General features: G+C 43.1%; 2 protein-coding genes across 2 annotated transcripts; one reads left to right on the forward strand and one right to left on the reverse strand.

Moving 5' to 3' along the window:
- Positions 1–207: 207 nt before the first annotated feature.
- On the reverse strand, positions 208–1,403 carry LOC127221295 (C-C motif chemokine 3). Its single transcript, XM_051183191.1, has 3 exons — positions 1,280–1,403; positions 633–744; positions 208–389 (listed from the first exon to the last, which is right to left on the reverse strand). Exons 1-3 carry the CDS (start codon positions 1,353–1,355, stop codon positions 281–283), a joined length of 297 nt encoding a protein of 98 aa, XP_051039148.1. The 5' UTR covers positions 1,356–1,403; the 3' UTR covers positions 208–280.
- Positions 1,404–12,768: 11,365 nt separating this feature from the next.
- LOC127221303 (C-C motif chemokine 4) lies at positions 12,769–14,515 on the forward strand. The gene is made up of 3 exons (XM_051183201.1): positions 12,769–13,091; positions 13,590–13,704; positions 14,220–14,515. Exons 1-3 carry the CDS (start codon positions 13,016–13,018, stop codon positions 14,305–14,307), a joined length of 279 nt encoding a protein of 92 aa, XP_051039158.1. The 5' UTR covers positions 12,769–13,015; the 3' UTR covers positions 14,308–14,515.
- Positions 14,516–19,851: the final 5,336 nt, after the last annotated feature.

A 19,851-nucleotide genomic window follows, 5' to 3' on the forward strand; every position in this document is an offset into this window, starting at 1 on the left:
CATATCTACCCAGAATGGGCTGGTAACAGCCACTCCCACAGGCACCAAACACTGTGTAAACAATGGGGGGAAGGGGTATTGGAAAGTGCCCTGAGATCTTTCAGAACAGTTACAAATACAAGTGTGACAATAAAATAAATTACAAAATTAAATAGTATTAAATTAAATTAGAATCCAAGTTAAAGAGTCCTTGAAGGAAATGGAACTGTGGAGGCGGGAAGGATGTTCTGAGGCTTAGGTCCTGGCTCCACACAGGGCCTTATGAAGGTTTCTGGGTTCCTCACTGCCTCGCAGCCTCTCCGGCATTCAGCTCCAGGTCAGTGATATACTCTTGTACCCAGGTTTCTTTGGGGTCAGCGCAGAGCTGCCGGTTTCTCTTGGTTAGGAAACTGTGAAGAGAGATGAGGGTCAAACATTGGAACCATCCGATGGTAGAGTCTGAGGTCCTCCGTGTCCTCTCCATCATACCCATCCTCTGCGATGCTTCAGAGAACCTCCTCCACTGGCCCCCTTTGGAAGACCCTGTGTTTCCCTTTTCTGCTCCCCCAGCCCCCCGCCCGGTGGCGGAGAAACCCTCCCTAACCTTGTTCCACACCCCACCACATCAGGGAAAGCAGAAGAACAGAACTTACATGACACCTGGCTCAGAGCAGAGGCTGCTGGTCTCAAAATAGTCAGCGATGAATTTGCGGGGAACCTGCCGGCCATAGGAGAAACAGCAGGAGGTTGGGGTGTCAGCACCATCTGCCAAGGAGAAGGTCGGAATGAGTTCAAGTCATCATTGAGCAGGAAAAGTCAAACAACACAACTTCTGGAGAGGGTGAGGAAGGCTAGGGCCCCGACATCATTTGGAACCAGAAATGCCCCCATGTCTGTCTTCATTTCTGTCTCTGTTCTCTCTGTATTTGCTGTTGGCTTTCTCTTTCTCTGTGGGTTACCCCATGCCCCTTCCACAGCTTTCTCGGATACAATGAAAAATTAGCGAAAAGGACACTCGAGGGCGTGGCTTAAGGCATCCCAGAGAGAGAGAGAGAGAGAGAGCTCCTTAGGCATCCTAAGGTTGGCTGGGAAGTACATGACACCACCCCGCTTACTGTGACTCCAAGTCCCGGGTACCCACAAAAGGTTAGACATCCCCACTCCAGAGGAAAATAAGCATCTTAAGAAGAAAGATGAGTTGCTTTGCTCTTACAAGAGCAAAGACTCAAGCCACAGAAGACTGCTGTGGTCTGCCCAAGGCCAGAGAGTGGGGACTCCCTCTGTAGCACTGTGGACTTACATGGTGCTGAGAAGACTTCGTTACAGAGAGCCATGGTGCAGAGAAGGACAGCAAGGGCAGCCATGGGGACCTTCATGATGCAGAGCGGGTGATGGAGTTTGGACTTGTCAGCAGAGATCGGTCCTCACTGCCACTTACGTCCTTCTGGTGTCTGAAGCCATATGCCCCTTCTCTTTATAGGTAGCCCTGGCAGATGGGGAAATGGAATCCAGGGGTGTGTAGGGAAATTTTTAAACACAGCAATGGTGTCATGTTGAATATTACACAACACAGGGTCCTCAGTGACCACATAGGGCTCAGGATATCCAAGAATAGAATCTCTGAGCTATAGTCTCAGCTCTCAACTCGTGACCTATTCTTGCTTCTTGTGGGGAAATTAGTTTCTCTCGTGAGCAGGAAGAGCTAGGACAATGTCGACTCAGGGCTATTCTTAGCAGGTCCCTTCTCATAAAAACCGCTTTGTGAATGAATACTCCAGCCCCGTTCCTAAGGAACGGAAACTATGTCATTTCTCAGTGTCTCTAACCACATGGATAGAATAGCTATGGACAGCCCCTCCCACCACCACCAGAAGGGACTGAGCTAAAGCATTCCCGGCTAGAGTGACAAGGAACATGATGAGGTCACATTTGAGATATTTGCCCAATCATCAGTCACAGAGTGACTAGGCTACTGTGTTAAACGGTAGCTGTGGATCATAACGATACTTCAGGTGTGGGTGTTAATATGTGAGGAGCCTAAGGAAACTGAACTTTCACTATGAAAGATTTATGAATTAAATTATACTATGTACATTGAATTGCTTATTTATGAAGCTCTTAAAATTAATGAACTTACATAAATGCAGTCATAGCATCAGTGCTAAAAATATGAAGAAAAATTGTACAACTTTTACAAAGTAAAGAATTCTACAAATATCTAGAAATATACACAGATTTCCATGCCAAGCCTAGGCATTAAAAATAAATGATATTAGAATAAAAATCATTAGAAATAAAAGTTTTTGATGGGGGGGGTCAGTGGGGGTTGTGGGAGGATGGAAAGGAGAGGGAACTGGTATTGATATGTAAAATAAGAGTATTTCTAATTTAAATAAAAGTTTATATAAAGAGAAATAAAAGCTTTTAAAAATTATTAATACTTTTTTGTGATGGGCCCATGGGTGATTCATTTTCTTATATTTTGAGTTTTTTCCTATTTTATTTTGTGAGATTATTACCTTCCTGGCCAGTTATATACTCATGAGCTCATTTAATTTAAAACATTTTCAATATCACCAGTTTAAACATAAGCTGTTACTCAATGTCTTAATTTTAATTGTTTCTAATTTCAGGTTTTGGAATGCAAGGTCTCACTAGGTAGTCAAAATTATGATCCTTCTGCCTCAGGGTTTAGAGTGGGCACCATGCCCAACAGAAGGTGTTTTGTGTGTGAGTGTGTGTGTGGCTAGCCTGTGTGAGTGAGTGTGTTTGTGTGTATGTATGAGTGTGTGTGTGTGTATATATATATATATTTATGAGTATGTGTGTGTGTATGTGGTCTGCCTGTGTGTGTTTGTGTGTGTGTGTGTGTATGTGTGCCTGTGTGTGTATGTATGTATGTATGTATGCATATGCATGTGCATGTGGAGGCCCAATATTAATGTCAGGAATTATAAACCATCTGTCTTCCCTATTATTCCTGAGGTAGGGTTCTTAATCAAATCCAGAGCTTGCTAATCCATCTAGTCTTGCTAGCCAGCTTGCTCTGGGGATCCCTAATCTCTGCCTTCTGAGACTAGAATTAACAGGCAGGTTGTGGCAATGCACTATTAAGATAAAAATATTTCATACATACTAAGAGACTTTTACTGGAGCTCACACCCAGAGTTAACAAGGTCCCTTAGGTCACTTAAGACTTCAGATAGCTATCCTACTGTGTCCTCAGCCTGCTCACTTAACCTGCCTTTAAGAGAACAATGTAACAATCAACATTATTTGCCTTGGATTTCCCATGCAACCTAAGAGAGTATTAGTATTAAATTATGTACTCTTCCATGTCCTGACCCAAAACAATGCATGTTTATCATTTGTTAAAAGCAGCAAATACAGAGATTGAAACACCTTCTAAAATGAATACCTACTTAAGGGTATTGGTTGATTATCAATGATGCTTGAATACCCATTTATGGATATTAGATGGTTGATAAACAATGACGCTGTAGTGCTGTTTGTTGTCCAGGTCAGTTGGGATCAGTGACTTAATTCCGTGTAGCACTCTGTTAAAAGATTTCTATAACACATCCCTTTCCTTCCCCATGGGATGTTTGCTGTCCAATAAATACAGGCAAAGCCTGTGTTAGGGGAAGTCACACAACTGACACAGGCACACAACAGTCACACAAGGGACAGAGGCATAAAGACCTAGACAGACACAGTCACAGACAGATACAGACATGGAGGCAGACTCACAATACAACCTTCAGACAGGCCCAGATTCAGTAACAGGGAGCTAATCACTGATGTCTTTAATCCATGTCACTGGCCACTGTGACCACGGGCATTTACATGGATTCTGGGAATCCAGATTCTAGTCATACTTTCAGAGGAAGCCCTTGAAAGAGGATTTTGGTAGGTATACTAAAGTTTTTGTTTAACTGCATTTAGTTCTTTATTGTCTTCAGATCCCACAGTCCAGCAGGGCCAGGGGGAGTAGGTGAGCAGGGACCACAGTGCTTAGCAGAAAAGCTAAGAGAAGAAGAAAGGACTGTTGCTGGCACTGTAAGAGGGGAGGCGTGACCTTCTGCAGAAGGATGCAGGCAGCCTTCATAGAAGGCTGCAACTTTGATAGGGTCTTAAAAGCACACGGTCAAGGAAATATTTCCTTTCAACAAAGATCACTGTAGAAAACCACAAGTCATCAAAATGCAGAGCTGTGGAGTCACACAGCTACTGTACTCAGTGAACATTGCAGAAGAGGGGGCGGAAGGATTGTAAGGGCCAGAAGAACAGGAAGTCTGCAGTGACGTTGTGTCTCCTAGGTACATCGGAGAAGCTACACCAATGAAGTCCCACCAACATGGCTGCCAGAGTATGATCTGAAGAAGGACAACGCCAGTAGATGAGATCTTAGGATCATCAACACCACACAAGGAGCTGCAGGCAGCTAGGGAATACTGGGGTGTGGGGAGGGGAAGAGTCTTCCTCAGGGGAGAGCACACCAATTAGTTATCCAGCACTAACTGGTCAGCTCTGAGAACATGCATACAAGTCACTTACAGACTGAGCAGGTTGTATTTATGTACTTAAGGACACACACACACACACACACACACACACACACACACGAGATGACAAAGAAAAAGAAGTCATGAATTTGAGAGAGAGCAAGGGGGTAAGTGGAGTGTGGGGGGAATAAAAGGAAGGGGGTATTTATGTAACTATGTTATAATATCAAAAAATAAAAAATACTTAAAAATCACATAAGGTCTGAATGTACATGGAAGGAGTGGGGCGGTGTGTCTCTGTGGGTTCAGTATAATGACAGAGCTTTGTGGGGAATAAGGATTTGGGGGAAACAGGGACTAAATAGGATTTAGTGAAACTAAATCAAGGTGGGTTGAACCTAGGGAGCTTCAAAATCTCCTCAGAGGAATTGGGGTTCATAGATTAGATACAAGAAAATGGCGGAGGGTTTTGGCATAAGCCAAACAAGGACACACCTTAGGAACTCTGTCCTTTCCAAATGTGTGTAGAGTTACATTTCAATTTTCATTCGTGTGTGTGTGTGTGTGTGTGTGTGTGCCATGTGCCATAGCATGTATGTGAAGGTCAGAGGATGGGATTCATTCATCCTTTTCCTCTTTTCAGGGATTGAACTTAGTCAAGTATATATAGCAAATGGTGTTGCCTGCTAAGAAATCGTGCTAGCTCTCAGGCTGAACAGGCTGATCCTGTCTCCACAAGTTCTCACCAAGCTCAGACTGTAACCTCTCCTTAGCATAGCTGGAGAATGAATGCCTCTCCGAGACCTTGCTTCTGTCATATATACTTCCCTAATGTTGGGATGAAATGTGTGAGCTATAATTCTCCTTTAGACTAATTCACTCTTGTATAGACCTGGGTGGCCTTAGACTCACAGAGCTGCATCTATCTCTTAATTCTGAGTCCTAGGATTAAAGGTGTGTACCCCTACCTTCTAGCTCCTGGTTGCTGGGATTAGAGATGTGTCCCTGGCTTGTGGCTGACTGAACCCTCAGGCAAGCTTTAATAAATCATAAATACTCTATCACCACAATGTATATGCATACAATAAACATTAATAAAGTTTAAAAAAGAATTCTCATCTAAAAGGGAATGGAAAATTAATTACTAGTGACTGGAGGCTATGTTTAATGGCTTAGGATATACGTCACTTCTGTATCCTTAAATATTTCTTATTGATTCAGAACAGCATTTTTCACTTATTTTTTTTTTTTTTGAGAATATCACATATTGTTGGGAGTGCAAATGTCCTTGTGCTCATGGACAAGCTCCAGGAAACCAGGAATGTTAAACACACACAGGGCTGTCTCTTCAATGGGAGAGATGCAGAACCTATTTTCCACCCAGAAGTATTAGGAATGGAGGTGGTTAAAAGCCTGGTAATCTGTGCTATCTGTAGGGTCAGGCCATATTTAGGTCCCACAAGCCAGATCCATGGTAGATAAAGGTCTAGGTGACCTTTCCATTATTTGTACAGCCAGGGGCTTCCCTAAACCCCCCGACCACCACTGGAAGACTTAATAGCCTAGGTGACCATTGTATAATTTGCATGTTCAGGGACTTCCCCAAGATCCCAACTATGACAGGAAGTGGCTAAAAACCCAAATGACCTCAGTGCTGTGTGACTGAGACCACATTAGATCCTCCCCTGGGCCTTTAAGATAACACATGTAGCCTATCTCTAGAACTCATCTTAAGGCAAGAAGTGACATGTATTTTGAGAAGAGTTTTTATGCTTCCTTGTACACAGGGGTTTCTGTTACACCAGAAAACTTCCCCCCCCCCAAAAAAAAAATTGTGCTGTATTTAAATGTGCCTAAAATAAAGTGCCCGGGGCTAGACATGGGCTATTGAGTGGTGTTGAACTGGATTTCCTGTCTCCTTCATTCGGATTGACACTCAGCTGGCCCCCACATACTGTGTTGCATTATCTCCTCCCCATCTCCAACTTCTCCCATGGCCCCCAACTCCCTCCCAAATTCATGACCTCTTCTTCTATAATTGTCACCGTAATATATATTGTACACACAATCTACTGAGTCCATTTAGCGTTGCCCTTATGCATGTGTGTTTGGGGCCAGTCACTTGGATTTGGATAACCCATTGGAGTTTCATCCCCAGAGAAAGCTGATTGTCTGTCTCTCAACAGCCATTGGTCACCTGCAGTTTTTCATCTCGGGGGTGGGGCTTTGTGAAATCTCCCCCATTCACTCTGGCATGTGTCCTAGTCCTCTGGCTCTTAAAGTCTTTAAAGCGCAGGCTCTGTCTCCATTCCTCCTGATGATTGCTAATTTTGGTAGCGAGGGCAAGATCAAGAGCAAAAGCAGTTTCACCAGTGATAGGGCATCCAAGTTTCTTCCTATTTGCTACCAGTTCTAAAGAAAAGTGTCATAATCACTTGTTTCATTAGAAACTACACCACAGGAAAACCAGGAGTGGTGAGACATGCCTGTAATCCCAGCACCCTCAAGCTTGAGGCAGGAGAATTAGAAGTGCAAGGTCATCCTCAGCTACATAATTAGTTTGAGGCCAGCTTTGGGTATGTGAGACCCTGTCTCTCAAAACAGCATACAGTCATCCCATAGCACCTTGAATGTGCCCAGTCTCATCAGGACCATCCTGATGATGAGACCACATTTCTTTATCCATCTCCTGTTTCTGTCTCCCAATCATCATCATCCACCACCCACCCCCATCGCTCTCTCACTTCTTAGGAAGCCACCTTCATACCTATGATTCAGTTTCTGAGGGCTGGATTCTAAGAGTTGAGGGAGGTAGAAGAGGAAATGAGAACTGCTGTGTCAGTCACTTTTCAGCAATGGATACTTTCTATGTCCAGCATCACAGTGCTTATGCAATGGATCCTCGGTCATCTATGTAAAGTTTTGTTTTAAAATTTGAATAATGCCCCATTGGTTTTAAACAAATTCAGACCGTGTTTTATTGGTGGAGTCTAGATTAAAAAAAAAAAATCCTAGCCCATGATAACTCTAATGTGGTGGATCTCCTGGCCAGTCTCTAATTCTTAGAATTTTGTTCTTTTAAACGAAGGTCATTGGTGGAATATAACCTTTGTGTCTATAGAGTTATAAGACTTTTTATATCAACATCCAAAACCAGGAACTAGCCTTTCACTATGTATTTTCACTTGGATTGGAAAATGGCATGCTTATATGCATACAGTGTGTGCTTAACACACACACTGGATGAATCATGGAAGGATTGAGTTAGAAGTGTCTTAGAAATGCTCTAGGTGGCAGACTGATGCTTCCAGAAAAAAAAATGGCTTGCTAGGGGTCACACATAGAACTGATCAGCAATGTGCTTCATCAATGGTGTTATTTTCCACTGAGTCTGCAGTAAAGCCACAAAGCCTGACACATAGAGGGGGTTAATACATATTTGGTAAATGAACACATCACAGATTGAATGAAATGTATTATGCTTTGAACCTCATCGTAGCTGAAATTCTAATGGGAAGAGAAGGATAAAAAAGACCATAAGGGCAGGATCTTCATCTCTAGAGGAAACACCAAGATCAATTAGGTGGCTCTTTCTTCCCCAGTCATGTTTGGTTCTGTCCCAGCCTCTAGGTTCTGGTGCTCCAGGCAGTGTTAGGAATGGGCTCCCTCTGGTCACGTGGGTCTCAAGATGGACCAGTCATTAGTTGGCCACTCCTTCAATTTTTGAGCCACCTTTACATCTTGTAAAGCCACCCAGCGCATCTTGTAGGCAGGACAAATTGTAGGTTGAAGGGTTTGTGGCTGGGTTGGTGTCCCAGTCTCTCCATTGGAAGCCTTGCCTGGTTACAGGAGATGGGCGATTCAGGCTCCGTATCCTCCATTGCTAGCAATCTTAGCTAGAGTCACCATCACCCTTGTACATTCCTGTTGTGAGCTGCCATGTGGGTGCTGGGAATTGAACCCTGGGCCTCTGGAAGAGCATCTCTTCCACTGAGCTATCTTTCCAGCAACATAATTTTACTACTTATTAAAGAAGAAAAAATGTATAATTTTGTCATTTTAATATAAAGATTAAACTTTGGCTAAATATTTGTTATCAGAGATCATACAGTATCTTCGGTTTTTGTTTGTTTGTTTGTTTTGTTTTGTTTGTCTTTTTTAAGTGCATTGGTGTTTTGCCGCGGGTGTCAGGTCCCCTGGAACAGGAATTACAGACAGTTGTGAACCACTTGGGTCCTCTGGGAAAGCAGTCAGTGCTCTAACCAGAGCCATCTCCCCAGCCCCCAGTATCTTCTTTCTTTGGTGTAAATCTTTTGCCACTCCCATTCCCCCCCCCTTCCATCCTTTCCCTGGTGCCCCCCTTCTGCTTTCACATCACACGTGTCCATTTGCTCACCCCCCCATATCTTTGAAAACTACTATTAAAACTACCAAACACTCTAAGATTAAAAAAAAGAGAGAGAGAAGTTCATAGATTCTATTGCTCAAAGTCATGTGAACTAAGAGAATGAGGCACGCTGCCCGGACGTGGCCGATAAGTTTTTAACAGAAATTTATAATGAAGTGAGTTTCCCTTGTCAGACTTGCTTATCTTAGAGCCAGACTTCCTTGGTTTCATTTCCCAATCTGTGGTGTGGTGTGTTAGCTGTGTGTTTTTCCTGTGGGTTCCTTACCTTTCTGTGCTCAGTGCTTTGATGTATTAACAGGAACAAAGAACAACGCCTACTTCCAAGGAGCACGGGAGGGAGAATTAAACAGGTTAGTACTTAGGCTAGTACTGGCTCATGGTGAGTGCTGTGTTAAGTGCTAACCACAATTACTATCATTTACATTTTTTTTTTGTAAATCCCCAGGTTTCAATTAAAAGTAATTTTAAATTAAAACACAGACATGTTTACAGGCACCATGTAATATTTTAATATGTATAACTGTATGATGTCCAAATCAAGGTCTGCATATCCATCAGGTAATTCTTTGTGGTGAGAACATTCATGTTCTTCTTACTCTGTTGAAATATACAGTACATTACCATAGTCTTTACCTGCCCTACTGTGAAACTGGATATAATAAATACATCTCACTTATAAGAGCACACTTTTCCCCAAATAACCAACACCCGCTCTCTGGCTAGCTAATCACCCTTCAGTTCTCAGCTCTATTTAGAGAAAAGTTCAAAACAATTGGGTGGATGGAACTACCAAATAATAGACTCGTTAAATACAAATGTTAGTACTTCCGGGCGATGGAAAGCCATAAACTCATCAATACCGTATTTCAGTAATGACTAAGTCTTTAATAACTCTGGTGAATATTAACTAGCAATGTGAAGACATGCCTATGTGAGAAAGAATATTAAGTACTAACAGCAAGCTACGTAAAGATAATTTTAAGTCTTAAGTCTTAAATCTTAAAAATTTTAAGATTCATGTCTTCTTACAATTTCTAAAAAAAATGTTTATAGGAACCACACATACTTTTGGTAAAAGAAAGACAGCCTACTGTAATTTTTTTTAAAACTTCACACTTTGCATTTTTATCTTTTATTTCCTCTTTGACAATCTGACACATATATACATGGATCCTATCCACCCCAATCTCCCCTACCCCTGTGATCCTTCAATATGGCTCCTCCCCAACCTTGTCATGTCTCTGTCCTTCCCTTTCCCTCCTCATCCCCTCCCCAATTGTCTTTCCTCTCTTCCCCCACCTCCTCTCCCTCTCTCTGGTAACTCACTAAGCCCAACTAGTGTGTCTACCTGCTGACATTTTGGCAGCTCTGTTGGCTTGACCTTAACTAGATCTTGTGGGAGTAGGCATAATTGAGCTCATGAGTACAACAGCCAAGACAGCATTCTGCTGCTTCTCCGCTCCCCCTCCGCCTCCACATATACACTCTGGCTCTTATACTCTTGCTATCCCTTTTCTGAGGCCTCACATTTTTGGAAGCCTCTCTCAACACTTTGCAACCACCATTTAAAATAGGAGCCTCCAACACTGACACAGCGCCTGTCACATAGTAGGTGCTCAGTGAAGCTTTATCAGATTGTAGTCTTATCTCTGGTAAACGGGAAGAGGACAGAAACACACATCTAAGCATCAAAGGGAGAGGCTTCCTAAGAAATGCTGAAAGTTTCCTGAATCCACCAGATACTGGTGAGACTGGCTGCTTCTCTCAGGAATTTAACACCCTCTGAAGTCACTGCTCTCTACCCTGGACATCTGAGGAGCAGGCTGTGGCTGGTGACTAAGGCCTGGTGGCCAGGGTCAGGCTGTCACTGGTGAGCTGCTTCAGCTGATGCCCTCTGCTACAGATGCCATTCTGAACCTGCACTTTGCATGACCATCTCCTTGTCTCTTCCATTCACAATTCAATGTCCGCTCCTGTTTGCCCAGAGTGACTTAGATACCACACTGGCAATATTCCTTCTTGGTTTATTGTCTTTGCAAAATGGTTCTGTGTCCCAGCTCACCTTGGCTCTCTCAACTCAGCATTTGTCCTCTAGGAACACCTTAGTTCCAAGCATGTTCCCACTCTTGGCCCCACTGATCAGTGTCTCCCTAACAGTCCTAACCCTCACACTGTCTGGAGGAGAGGCCAGGCTACCCACATGGACACATCCTCTGTTTTCTCCATGAATCTTTAATCTCTCCCAAGAGTCTACTGTCTTCTGGTACCCTATAGACAGTCATAGTACTCAAGTTCCAACTTCCCAAGAGTTAACAACTGCTGGAAGAAAGGACCAGTTTGGAGTCCGACTATGATGGGCTGTGCCTACACTACTGGTTTAAGAGAGTCCTCTGCATGCCCTGAGTTTTCTGTCTGTAATACGAAGGCAATGTGATATAGTCTGAGACCCACTCCAATTCTAACCTTCTAGAACAGTCTTCCCCTTCTCTGGGGATGCTCTGCTTACAATAAGGTTCCACTTCACAGATCAATCATCTATTCATATCTGCCATCCTCCTGTGTCCCAGAGCAGGTGGCTCCAAGTCCCCCAGTCAAACGGAGATGAACACACTGACTGATGTAGGCAGAGAGAGGCTCCTCCTTAATCCAGCGAGCTTCAACCTTGCTCGGAACTCTCTACCCTCACATGAGGGACAGCCTTCATCCTTGGACTCCTTGATGCCCCGTTACTAACTCTTATTCCATCTCATGGGACAGTTGTTTCTGTCATTGTCCAAGCATCAATAGGCTAAGATCTCCTTGAGGGAATGATGAGGCTTTATTGCACCATCTCTGTCCTGACAAACAGCAGATGAATAGGAAGTGTACTGATTTGAAATGTTATGGAAAATAAAGTATGTGGGGACCAAGAGCTCAAGACACAAGCTGGGTGACTAGGCTGAGGGCAGAAAGAGCAGCAGAGATGGACAGATGTGGTCTGGGCTTTGGGAGAAGAACGGGGTGGGACAAACTTGTACTTTGTGAAATGATCATAAAGCACTCTGGGATGCCGCTCTGCCCCCCCCCCCGGCCCCTCAGAAGCACTGAAGAGGTCTGGCTCCATCTTCCCTCCTTTATTTTCTGTCTCCAAGAAGATCATGCCACAGTGTGAGGTCTGGGGCAAGCAGGTGAGGTGGGGTAATTGAGCTAAAGGTGAGTAATATGGGGTCCATCATCCAGTTTCCCTCATTTGCCCTACTTTGAGTTTGACTGTGCCCCCAGCTTTGGATCTCCTACATAGGTCCTTGGGGGATAGGAACATGAGGCATTTCTTAGGGACTGACCAGAAAACACCCATATGCTTAGGTTAGCTACACATTCTGTCTGCAGGATATTCTTTTCTCCTCATTAGATATCAATCCTTATCTGTGTTACTAAAACATCCTCTGTCTTTTTTTCTCTACCTCTCTTACCACTCCAAACAAATAGCTTGAAATCTCTCTGTCTTTCTTCCTGTCCTTTCTTTGTTCTAGATAGGCTAAACCAACCCATCTGCATGCTGCTGATCAGACAGTATTTTTGTGTGTAGAAGAGTCTGGTGTGGTCAGTGTCTTCTGTCTGCGGTCACACCCCATGTTTATTCTAGAGATCCCAGACAACCTGGAAAGACTGATGTGAAGGCTCTACTGCCCCACTGCCTGGAGGTACCCACCACCAAGTGCAGTGAGCACCTATCCACAGCTCTTGCTAGCAGGTGTGAACGTCGCATCCTCCTTCTCAGGTTCTCTGTCTCTCACACACACACCTTGGTCCCCATCTCTGGTGTACCACTTCCCCTCCAGCATGCACCCCACTTCTCTGCTCCAACTCCCTCCTCTCTCTCCCGTGATGTCACTGCTGGGGGAAGACAAATTGTGAGGAACTCCTCACTTTCGGTCAACTTCAATTTCCTTCTTGATGCCATGACATCAGCCTTACTCAGGAAATTCCGTTTTCCTCCCTGCACCCTCACCTCTGTCCCAGGCCCCAGGGTCCCTATAAAGAGGGGTTCCCAGCTCAGATCAGCACAACACTCAGCCAGCTTCTGAAGCTTCTGGGCTCTGCACTCTCAGCTCTGTATAAACTTCCCCGACCCAGCAGCACCATGAAGCTCTGCGTGTCTGTCCTCTCTCTCCTCCTGTTCGTGGCTGCCTTCTGTGACCCAGCGCTCTCAGCACCAAGTAAGTCCACTCCTCTTTTCTGCTTTGAGACCCAGTGGGCTCAGTTTCCCAGCTGGGGCCAGCCTAACAGTGGGGGTTAGTCAGGAGGACAAGAGGGAGCTGGGAAAATTCCCGAGTCTGCTGTTAAACATCGGGACTACCAGACATCCACTCATATGTAAGCTCCAGTTTCCTTAAGGGTTGACAGCCCATAGGGGAAATGGTGGGCTGGAAGCTTTCTCTCTGGTTTAAGCTTGTCTGTCTCCATGCCTTGATTTCCCTACCTGTAACATGAAGGAATTGAGAGGTGTTCTGAGACTCAATCCGTTACAATCTTCTAGAATTTTTTCCCCTTCTTCAAGGACTATCTTTTTAGAGTAAAAGTCTTACTCTGGGTGGATGACTATGCCTTCAAGGGACCATGTTTTGGGTTCTAGTAGTCCATAGGGATGCTCAGTGAAGATCTAGAACGAATAGCGCCAGTCGCAGGGTTGACCTTATCCTTGCTTTTTCTTCCAGTGGGCTCTGACCCTCCCACTTCTTGCTGCTTTTCTTACACCTCTTGGAAGCTTCCTCGAAAGTTTGTGACAGATTACTATGAGACCAGCAGCCTTTGCTCCAAGCCAGCTGTGGTGTAAGTATACACTGGCCGGGGTGAGGGCAGGACTCAAAAGGGGCCAGGTGCATCTAACAGAAAGGGTCCAGTTCTAGGTCCGGGCTGGGACAAAGAACAGTGAGGTCATGAGGTTACTTTTTACATTCTGATAGTGTCTGGATGATCATTAAAATGGGGGGGGGGGGCTGTAGGGGAGGAAGATATCCAGAGGCTATAAAACAGAAACAGTCAAAATGATGCATACTATATATAGAAAGGCTATTTCAAGGAGCAATGAAAAATTGGAAGACATAAGTCATATTGATCATAAACTTATCATTTTCTAATATAGGGAACCCCTGGGGTCACAGCTACACACCCAGGGGTCAGTTTACAGGAAGTCTAGTGTCAGGGTTTTCCATGAGGATCCCATCTACCATGGTTGCCCATGGAAACAATGCTCAAGCAGAGTGAGATACCTACCACAGGCAAAAGACAGTGGTAGATGTCCTCTAAGGTCCTGTGGGATTCTCATCATCCCTCTCCTTCTACAGATTCCTAACCAGAAAAGGCAAGCAGATCTGTGCTGACCCCAGCGAGCCCTGGGTCAATGAGTATGTGGATGACTTGGAGTTGAACTGAGCTGTAGGAGGAGCCTTCAGGGAGTGTCGCCTGAGCCCTGACCCTTCTCAATCTGTCCCACTTATTAATTTAAACCTTTACATAGACTCTGTTATTTTTTTAGGTGTTATTTCTATTATTTATATTTAGTTAAAAGACATTTGTCTCCTATGGGGATGGTCCACCATTACTGTTTCTCTGCTATTGTGGATATGATCTTGTAATTGATTTCATGCATTTTCATAATAAACTTTCTTTAAAATATAGTTTGTGATTTTTAAGTTGATTTTCATTTGGGTTGAAACTGCCTGGTGCTATTGGGATTAAACTACAGTTTGCAAAAAGCAGTGGGAATGAGTAAACACTGAGTCCTTAACATATCCATTTGGCTACATGAACTCAATTCATTCTCTCAATGCTTCTAATGAGAATGTTAATACCTGTATGAGGGTGGGGACTGGTGCCTACAGTTTTACAAATTAAGAAACAGAGACACAGAGAGATGGGGTTTTCTGAGGCTTGTAGATTTGCTTAGGAAGCATCATGAAAGGATGGTCCAGAAGGACAATGTTGATCCTAAGGGTAAGGGGTATTAGATTGTAATTCCAGGTGGAAACTGTGAATGGAACCACAACACAGAACAGAGGGGAGGGGACGTGGAGCAATCCTGACCTTAGAAAAGTGATAGTCAGGGAAGCCCGGGTAACTAGAAGGTTTCAGTGTAGATTCAGAGACACACAGCTCTGAGTGGATTCTGAGTGGATGGGACAAGAGAAAGATCAGATGGTCCTCAACACTCAGAAAAGGTACAGGTTACTGTAGAAGACTGAACAATGGCTTCCCAATATGACCACACCCTAAGCCCTAGAATCTGTCATTGTTATCACATAGGGAAAATGGGATTCTGCAGATAGGATTAAGTTAAGGATTCTAGGGTGAAGACCTAGACATGCCCCCAGTGTAGCCACAGGAGAGGCAGAAGGAAATTGGAAGACAGGGAAGAAGCTAGCGAGGAATGTGACAAATGAAGAAAATACCTCGCTGCTGCTTCTGAAGGGCAATAGAGGCCATGGGCCAACAATTGGAGTGATGGCTCTGAGGTGAAGAGGATTTGCTGCTCTTGCAGGGGGCCTGGATTTTATTCCCAGCACAGGTGAGACAGCTCAGGATCATCTGTTTTCGGGGAATCCAATGCCTTCTTCTCTTCAGGTCTCCACAAGTAGTAGGTACCGTATATGGTGCATATACATACATGCAAGCAAACACAGAACGTTTATTTTTAATCTTGAAAAAATAATATAGATCTAGAAGCTGAAAAGGGTAAGGAAATGGTTTCTCCCCCCAGGCTGATGAAACTAATTTTGGACTTCTGGCCCCTGCCCCCGAAGTTTAAGGAATTAAATGTGTTTTATTTTAAGACACCAAGATCACCATGATTTGTTATTAGCAGTAATAGGAAACTGGTGTGACTGACACCTGAAGATTCACTCACTGACAGTGATGACCCCTACAGGTGAAGAAGAGAATGGAACATTCTAGAAAGTAAGCCAAACATCCCTGAAGGGTAATGTGAGGCAGACATACTCCAAAGAGGTGGACTACAGGCTCTGTCTGTTTCAACAGTTGAAGATAAGGGTTGAGTCTTCCCCAAAGGTACCTGGCCCTCAACAAGAACATCTCTTAAGATTCCTGTGGCATGCTGGGAATCTTGAATTCTTAATCTACAAAAGAATCCACTTTCTCATTTGCCAGCTGAGGCCTAGAGTAGAGGCATGGCCTATTTGTGTTTGCAATATTGCTGAGAGAGCAGGGTTGGGACCAGAATCAGGATCTCCTCCTTCATAATTAGTTCTTGTCGACATATGGCCCTACCCTGGGCAAACTGAGAGGGAGGAGTTCAGTTCCACCAAGGTGGGGTGGCAAAAAATCTGGGACAGTTCTGTGAAGAAAGGCTTCATCCGGAACAACAAAGGACAGCCTGTGGGGCGATGCGGGGCTCTACCTGTTGGATCTTGTAAAACTTAAGTCTCTCCCTTCTCCTCTTAGCATGTGGCCTCCTCTTTAGTCTACTGTGAGATATTTTGTCTGCTTGCTTGGCTTTTCATATGGACTTTCTCCAGGTTTCTGGGTGTGTAGAAGAGCCCAAAGAGAGGAGGCAGACCAAGAGACGGGACCTGGGGCTTCTAGAGCAATGTCTATGTGCTAGCCTGTGCTGTTCCTTTCCCTTCAGGGTCTTCCTCACACATCCTCTTTCCAGGTGTTCTTGTGATATGATATGGGATTCTCTGGATATGGGTATATGCCCAGCTTGAAAATACTTGGTCACGTAGTAGCTCTTTTTTTTTTTTTTTTTTTTTTTTTTTTAGATCTCAAACCGATTTCTACAATACCCCCTGTATTAATTGAAAACCCCACCAACAATGAATAAGGGTTCCTTTCTCTCCACATTCTCTCATGTGGGGGTGTACACACACACACATGTATATATTCTGCAACTTTGTGTTTTTAGATTCAGTTTTCTAGACTCAGTGCATCTGCAAATAGAGACATTTTGACTTCTCTTCCTATTGTCTCTTTATTTTTCTAATTGCTATAGCTAAGACTTAAGATATATATTGAATAAGAGAAATGAGGAAATGCTCTCAATTTGTCACCCCTTCATATAATGTTGGCTAGAGGTTTGTTATGCATAGCCTTATTCTTCTGACGTGTGTTCAATCTATTCCTAAAGTCCCTGGAACTTTTTCATAAAGGCGTGGTGAACTTTGCCAAATGCCTTTTCAGATCAGGTGAAATAATTATGTACTTTACTATGTTCATGAGAGAAATTGGTTTGTACTTTTTTTAGTATTATTTTTATCTGATTTGGGTATCAGGATAATACTGGCTTTGTAGAATAAATTTGGTGGTGTTCCTTCATATATATATATATATATATATATATATATATATATATATGTAAAATTAAGAAGAATTTGTATGAGACCTTCTGTGAAAGTTGGCTAGAATTCAGCCATGAATGTCTGACCCTACGGCCTTTCTTTTAATGGAGACTTTTAATAACAGATTCAATCTAATAATGGGTCTGTTTGAGTTGCTATATCTTCAGGGCTTAATTTTGGTATACAATATGTATTGAGAAATTTTTCTACTTCTGTCATTAGGACTGGACAGGTGAAGGAGACCCACGTGCTTGTCTGGGGCAGCTTTCCCTGGGCAGGTACTAGAAACCACACCTCTGCTTAGAGCCTTGTGGCACCAGGCAGATAGGCATCACTATGTGGACATTGTGATGTGAAAGTGTATCACATTATACTATGGAATCATTACTTTTTATGTATGTCTATTGAAGAGCCTTCCCTAGAATTTTGTGTAAAAAGGTTTTGTAAGGATTTCCTCTAGAGATGTGCCATATGTTCACTAAATAGAAGTATACCTATAAAAATGAACTAGTTTCATTTGTGGGATGAAAAAAAAGAAAGAAATTCATTGGAGTCAGTTGCAATGGCACCCCTTTGATCTCTACTTTTACTAATTTGTATCTTCTGCCTTTTTCTTTCTTGTCAGATTAGCTAAGGGCTTATCAATCTTATTAATCTTTTCAAAGAACCAACTCTTTGTTTAATTGGTGCTGTGCATTGTGTATTGTTCTTTTGATCTCTCTTTCATTGATTTTTCCATTAATATTTATTATTGCTGTCTGATATGGTTGGGACTGACCATTGTTTTCAGGAGTCTTGGGATGTATCATTAGGTTATTTATTTTATATCTCTTAGATTTTTAAACACATGCACTTCCTATTATAACCTTTCCTCTTAGTACTATGTTGGCTGCATCCCAGAGGTTCTAATCAAATATGTTTTCATCTCCATTTGTCTTTAGGAATTTTTAAAATTTCTTCTCTATGTCTTGGATAACCCACTGTTTGTTCAAAAATGCATTGTTTAGTCTCCAAATATTTTCTGGTATCGGTAGCTTCTCTTATTGTTGATTTCTAGCTTTATTGCATTATGCTCTGATCAGAAGCAAAGATTTATCCCAACTTTTTGTATTTGTTGAGGCTTAATTTCTGTCTTGTGATGTCAATGTTAGAAAAGGTTGCATGCACTGGTAAGAAAACTTCTTTTCCTTCTCTATTGGGTGCAAATATATATCAAGTAGATGTTAAGTCCAGTTCACTCATAGTATATTTTAGTTTCTTTGTTTTTAATTTAGAATACCTACCCAAATATAACACTGGAATACTGAAGTTCCCACTGTTACTTTGTTGGGGCTTATGTGCCTCTTTGTGCCCGTTCCCCCCCTCCTTTTTAAATTTTTTTCTTTGTGCCTTTTTTAAAAATTAATTTTACATACTAACTACAGTTCCTTCTCTCTCCCCTCCTCCCCCAATCTACCCCCATCCAGTCCTCAGAAAGGGTGAGGCCTCTCATGGGGAGTCAACAAAGCCTGGCATGTTCAGTTGAAGCAGGACCAAGCCCCCTCCTCCTCCTCCAACATCAAGGTCGAGCAAGGCATCCCACCATATGGAATGGTTTCAAAAAACCAGCTCATGCACCAGGGATAGATCTTGGTCCCACTGCCAGGAATCCCACAAACAGACCAGGCTACAAAACTATCACCCACATGCAGAGGGCCTGGTTCAGTTCCTTGCAGGTTTGCTAGCTGTCATTCTAGAGTCTGTGAGCTCCTACATGTTCAGGTCTACTGTTTCTGTGGTTTCCCCATCATGATCTTGATGCCCCTTGCTCATAGGATTCCTTCTCTCTCTTAGACTGGACTCCAATAGCTCAGCCTAGTGCTTGGATATAGATCTCTGCATCTGCTTCCATCAGCTACTGGATGATGATTCTATGATGACAGGGTACTCACCAATCTGATTACAGGGGAAGACCAGTTTAGGCACCCTCTCCCTATTGCTAGGGATCTTAGCTGGGGTCATCCTTGTGGATCCCTGGGAGTTTCCCTAGCATCAGGTTTCTCCCCACCCCCATAATGGCTCCCTCTATAAAGACATCTCTTTCCTTGCTGTCCCTCCTCATCCCTCTCCCAACTCGACCATCCCAGTTCCTTCATGTTCTCATCCCCCACCCCCTCACACCCCTTTACCTAGGAGATCTGATCTATTTCCCCTTCCCAGGGCTATCTATGAAATTCAAGGCTCCAATATTTGGTGCATCAAAGTTACAAATGTTATATTCTCTTGATGAATTATCCTTTTTATTAATGTATACTGTCCTTTTTTAAAAAAAATCTCTTCTAATTAGTTTTGGTTTGAAGTTTACTTTGATATAAGCAAGCTATGCCTGCTTTTTATGGTTCCCTTTGATAATAAGTTTTGGTATATTCATATTTTTTTTATAAATGCATTTGTTGGAGACCATGCAGCCCATTAGCCCATATCTTTTGTGGTAAATTAGGCCACTTACTGTTATTTACAGAAAGAAGTTTTCTGTTTCCTATAACTGTGTTAGGTGATGTTTTGTTTTGTTGGCTTATTAGTGTTTCTTTCCTTCTCCTGTGTTAATTTTGAGGGTTTCCTGAGATGCTGTGTTGGGCATTGT

Source organism: Phodopus roborovskii, unplaced genomic scaffold, assembly GCF_943737965.1.
Source record: "Phodopus roborovskii unplaced genomic scaffold, PHOROB, whole genome shotgun sequence".
Lineage (NCBI taxonomy): Eukaryota > Metazoa > Chordata > Mammalia > Rodentia > Cricetidae > Phodopus > Phodopus roborovskii.

Excerpts from the sequence above, each read along its gene's own strand:
- LOC127221295 (XM_051183191.1), bottom strand. The coding sequence starts at position 1,355 with ATGAAGGTCCCCATGGCTGCCCTTGCTGTCCTTCTCTGCACCATGGCT. Across the intron at positions 745-1,279 it reads CGAAGTCTTCTCAGCACCAT|ATGGTGCTGACACCCCAACC; the intron begins GTAAGTCCACAG and ends TCTCCTTGGCAG. Across the intron at positions 390-632 it reads TGCTCTGAGCCAGGTGTCAT|TTTCCTAACCAAGAGAAACC; the intron begins GTAAGTTCTGTT and ends CTCTCTTCACAG.
- LOC127221303 (XM_051183201.1), top strand. The coding sequence starts at position 13,016 with ATGAAGCTCTGCGTGTCTGTCCTCTCTCTCCTCCTGTTCGTGGCTGCC. Across the intron at positions 13,092-13,589 it reads CCCAGCGCTCTCAGCACCAA|TGGGCTCTGACCCTCCCACT; the intron begins GTAAGTCCACTC and ends TTTTTCTTCCAG. Across the intron at positions 13,705-14,219 it reads TGCTCCAAGCCAGCTGTGGT|ATTCCTAACCAGAAAAGGCA; the intron begins GTAAGTATACAC and ends CTCCTTCTACAG.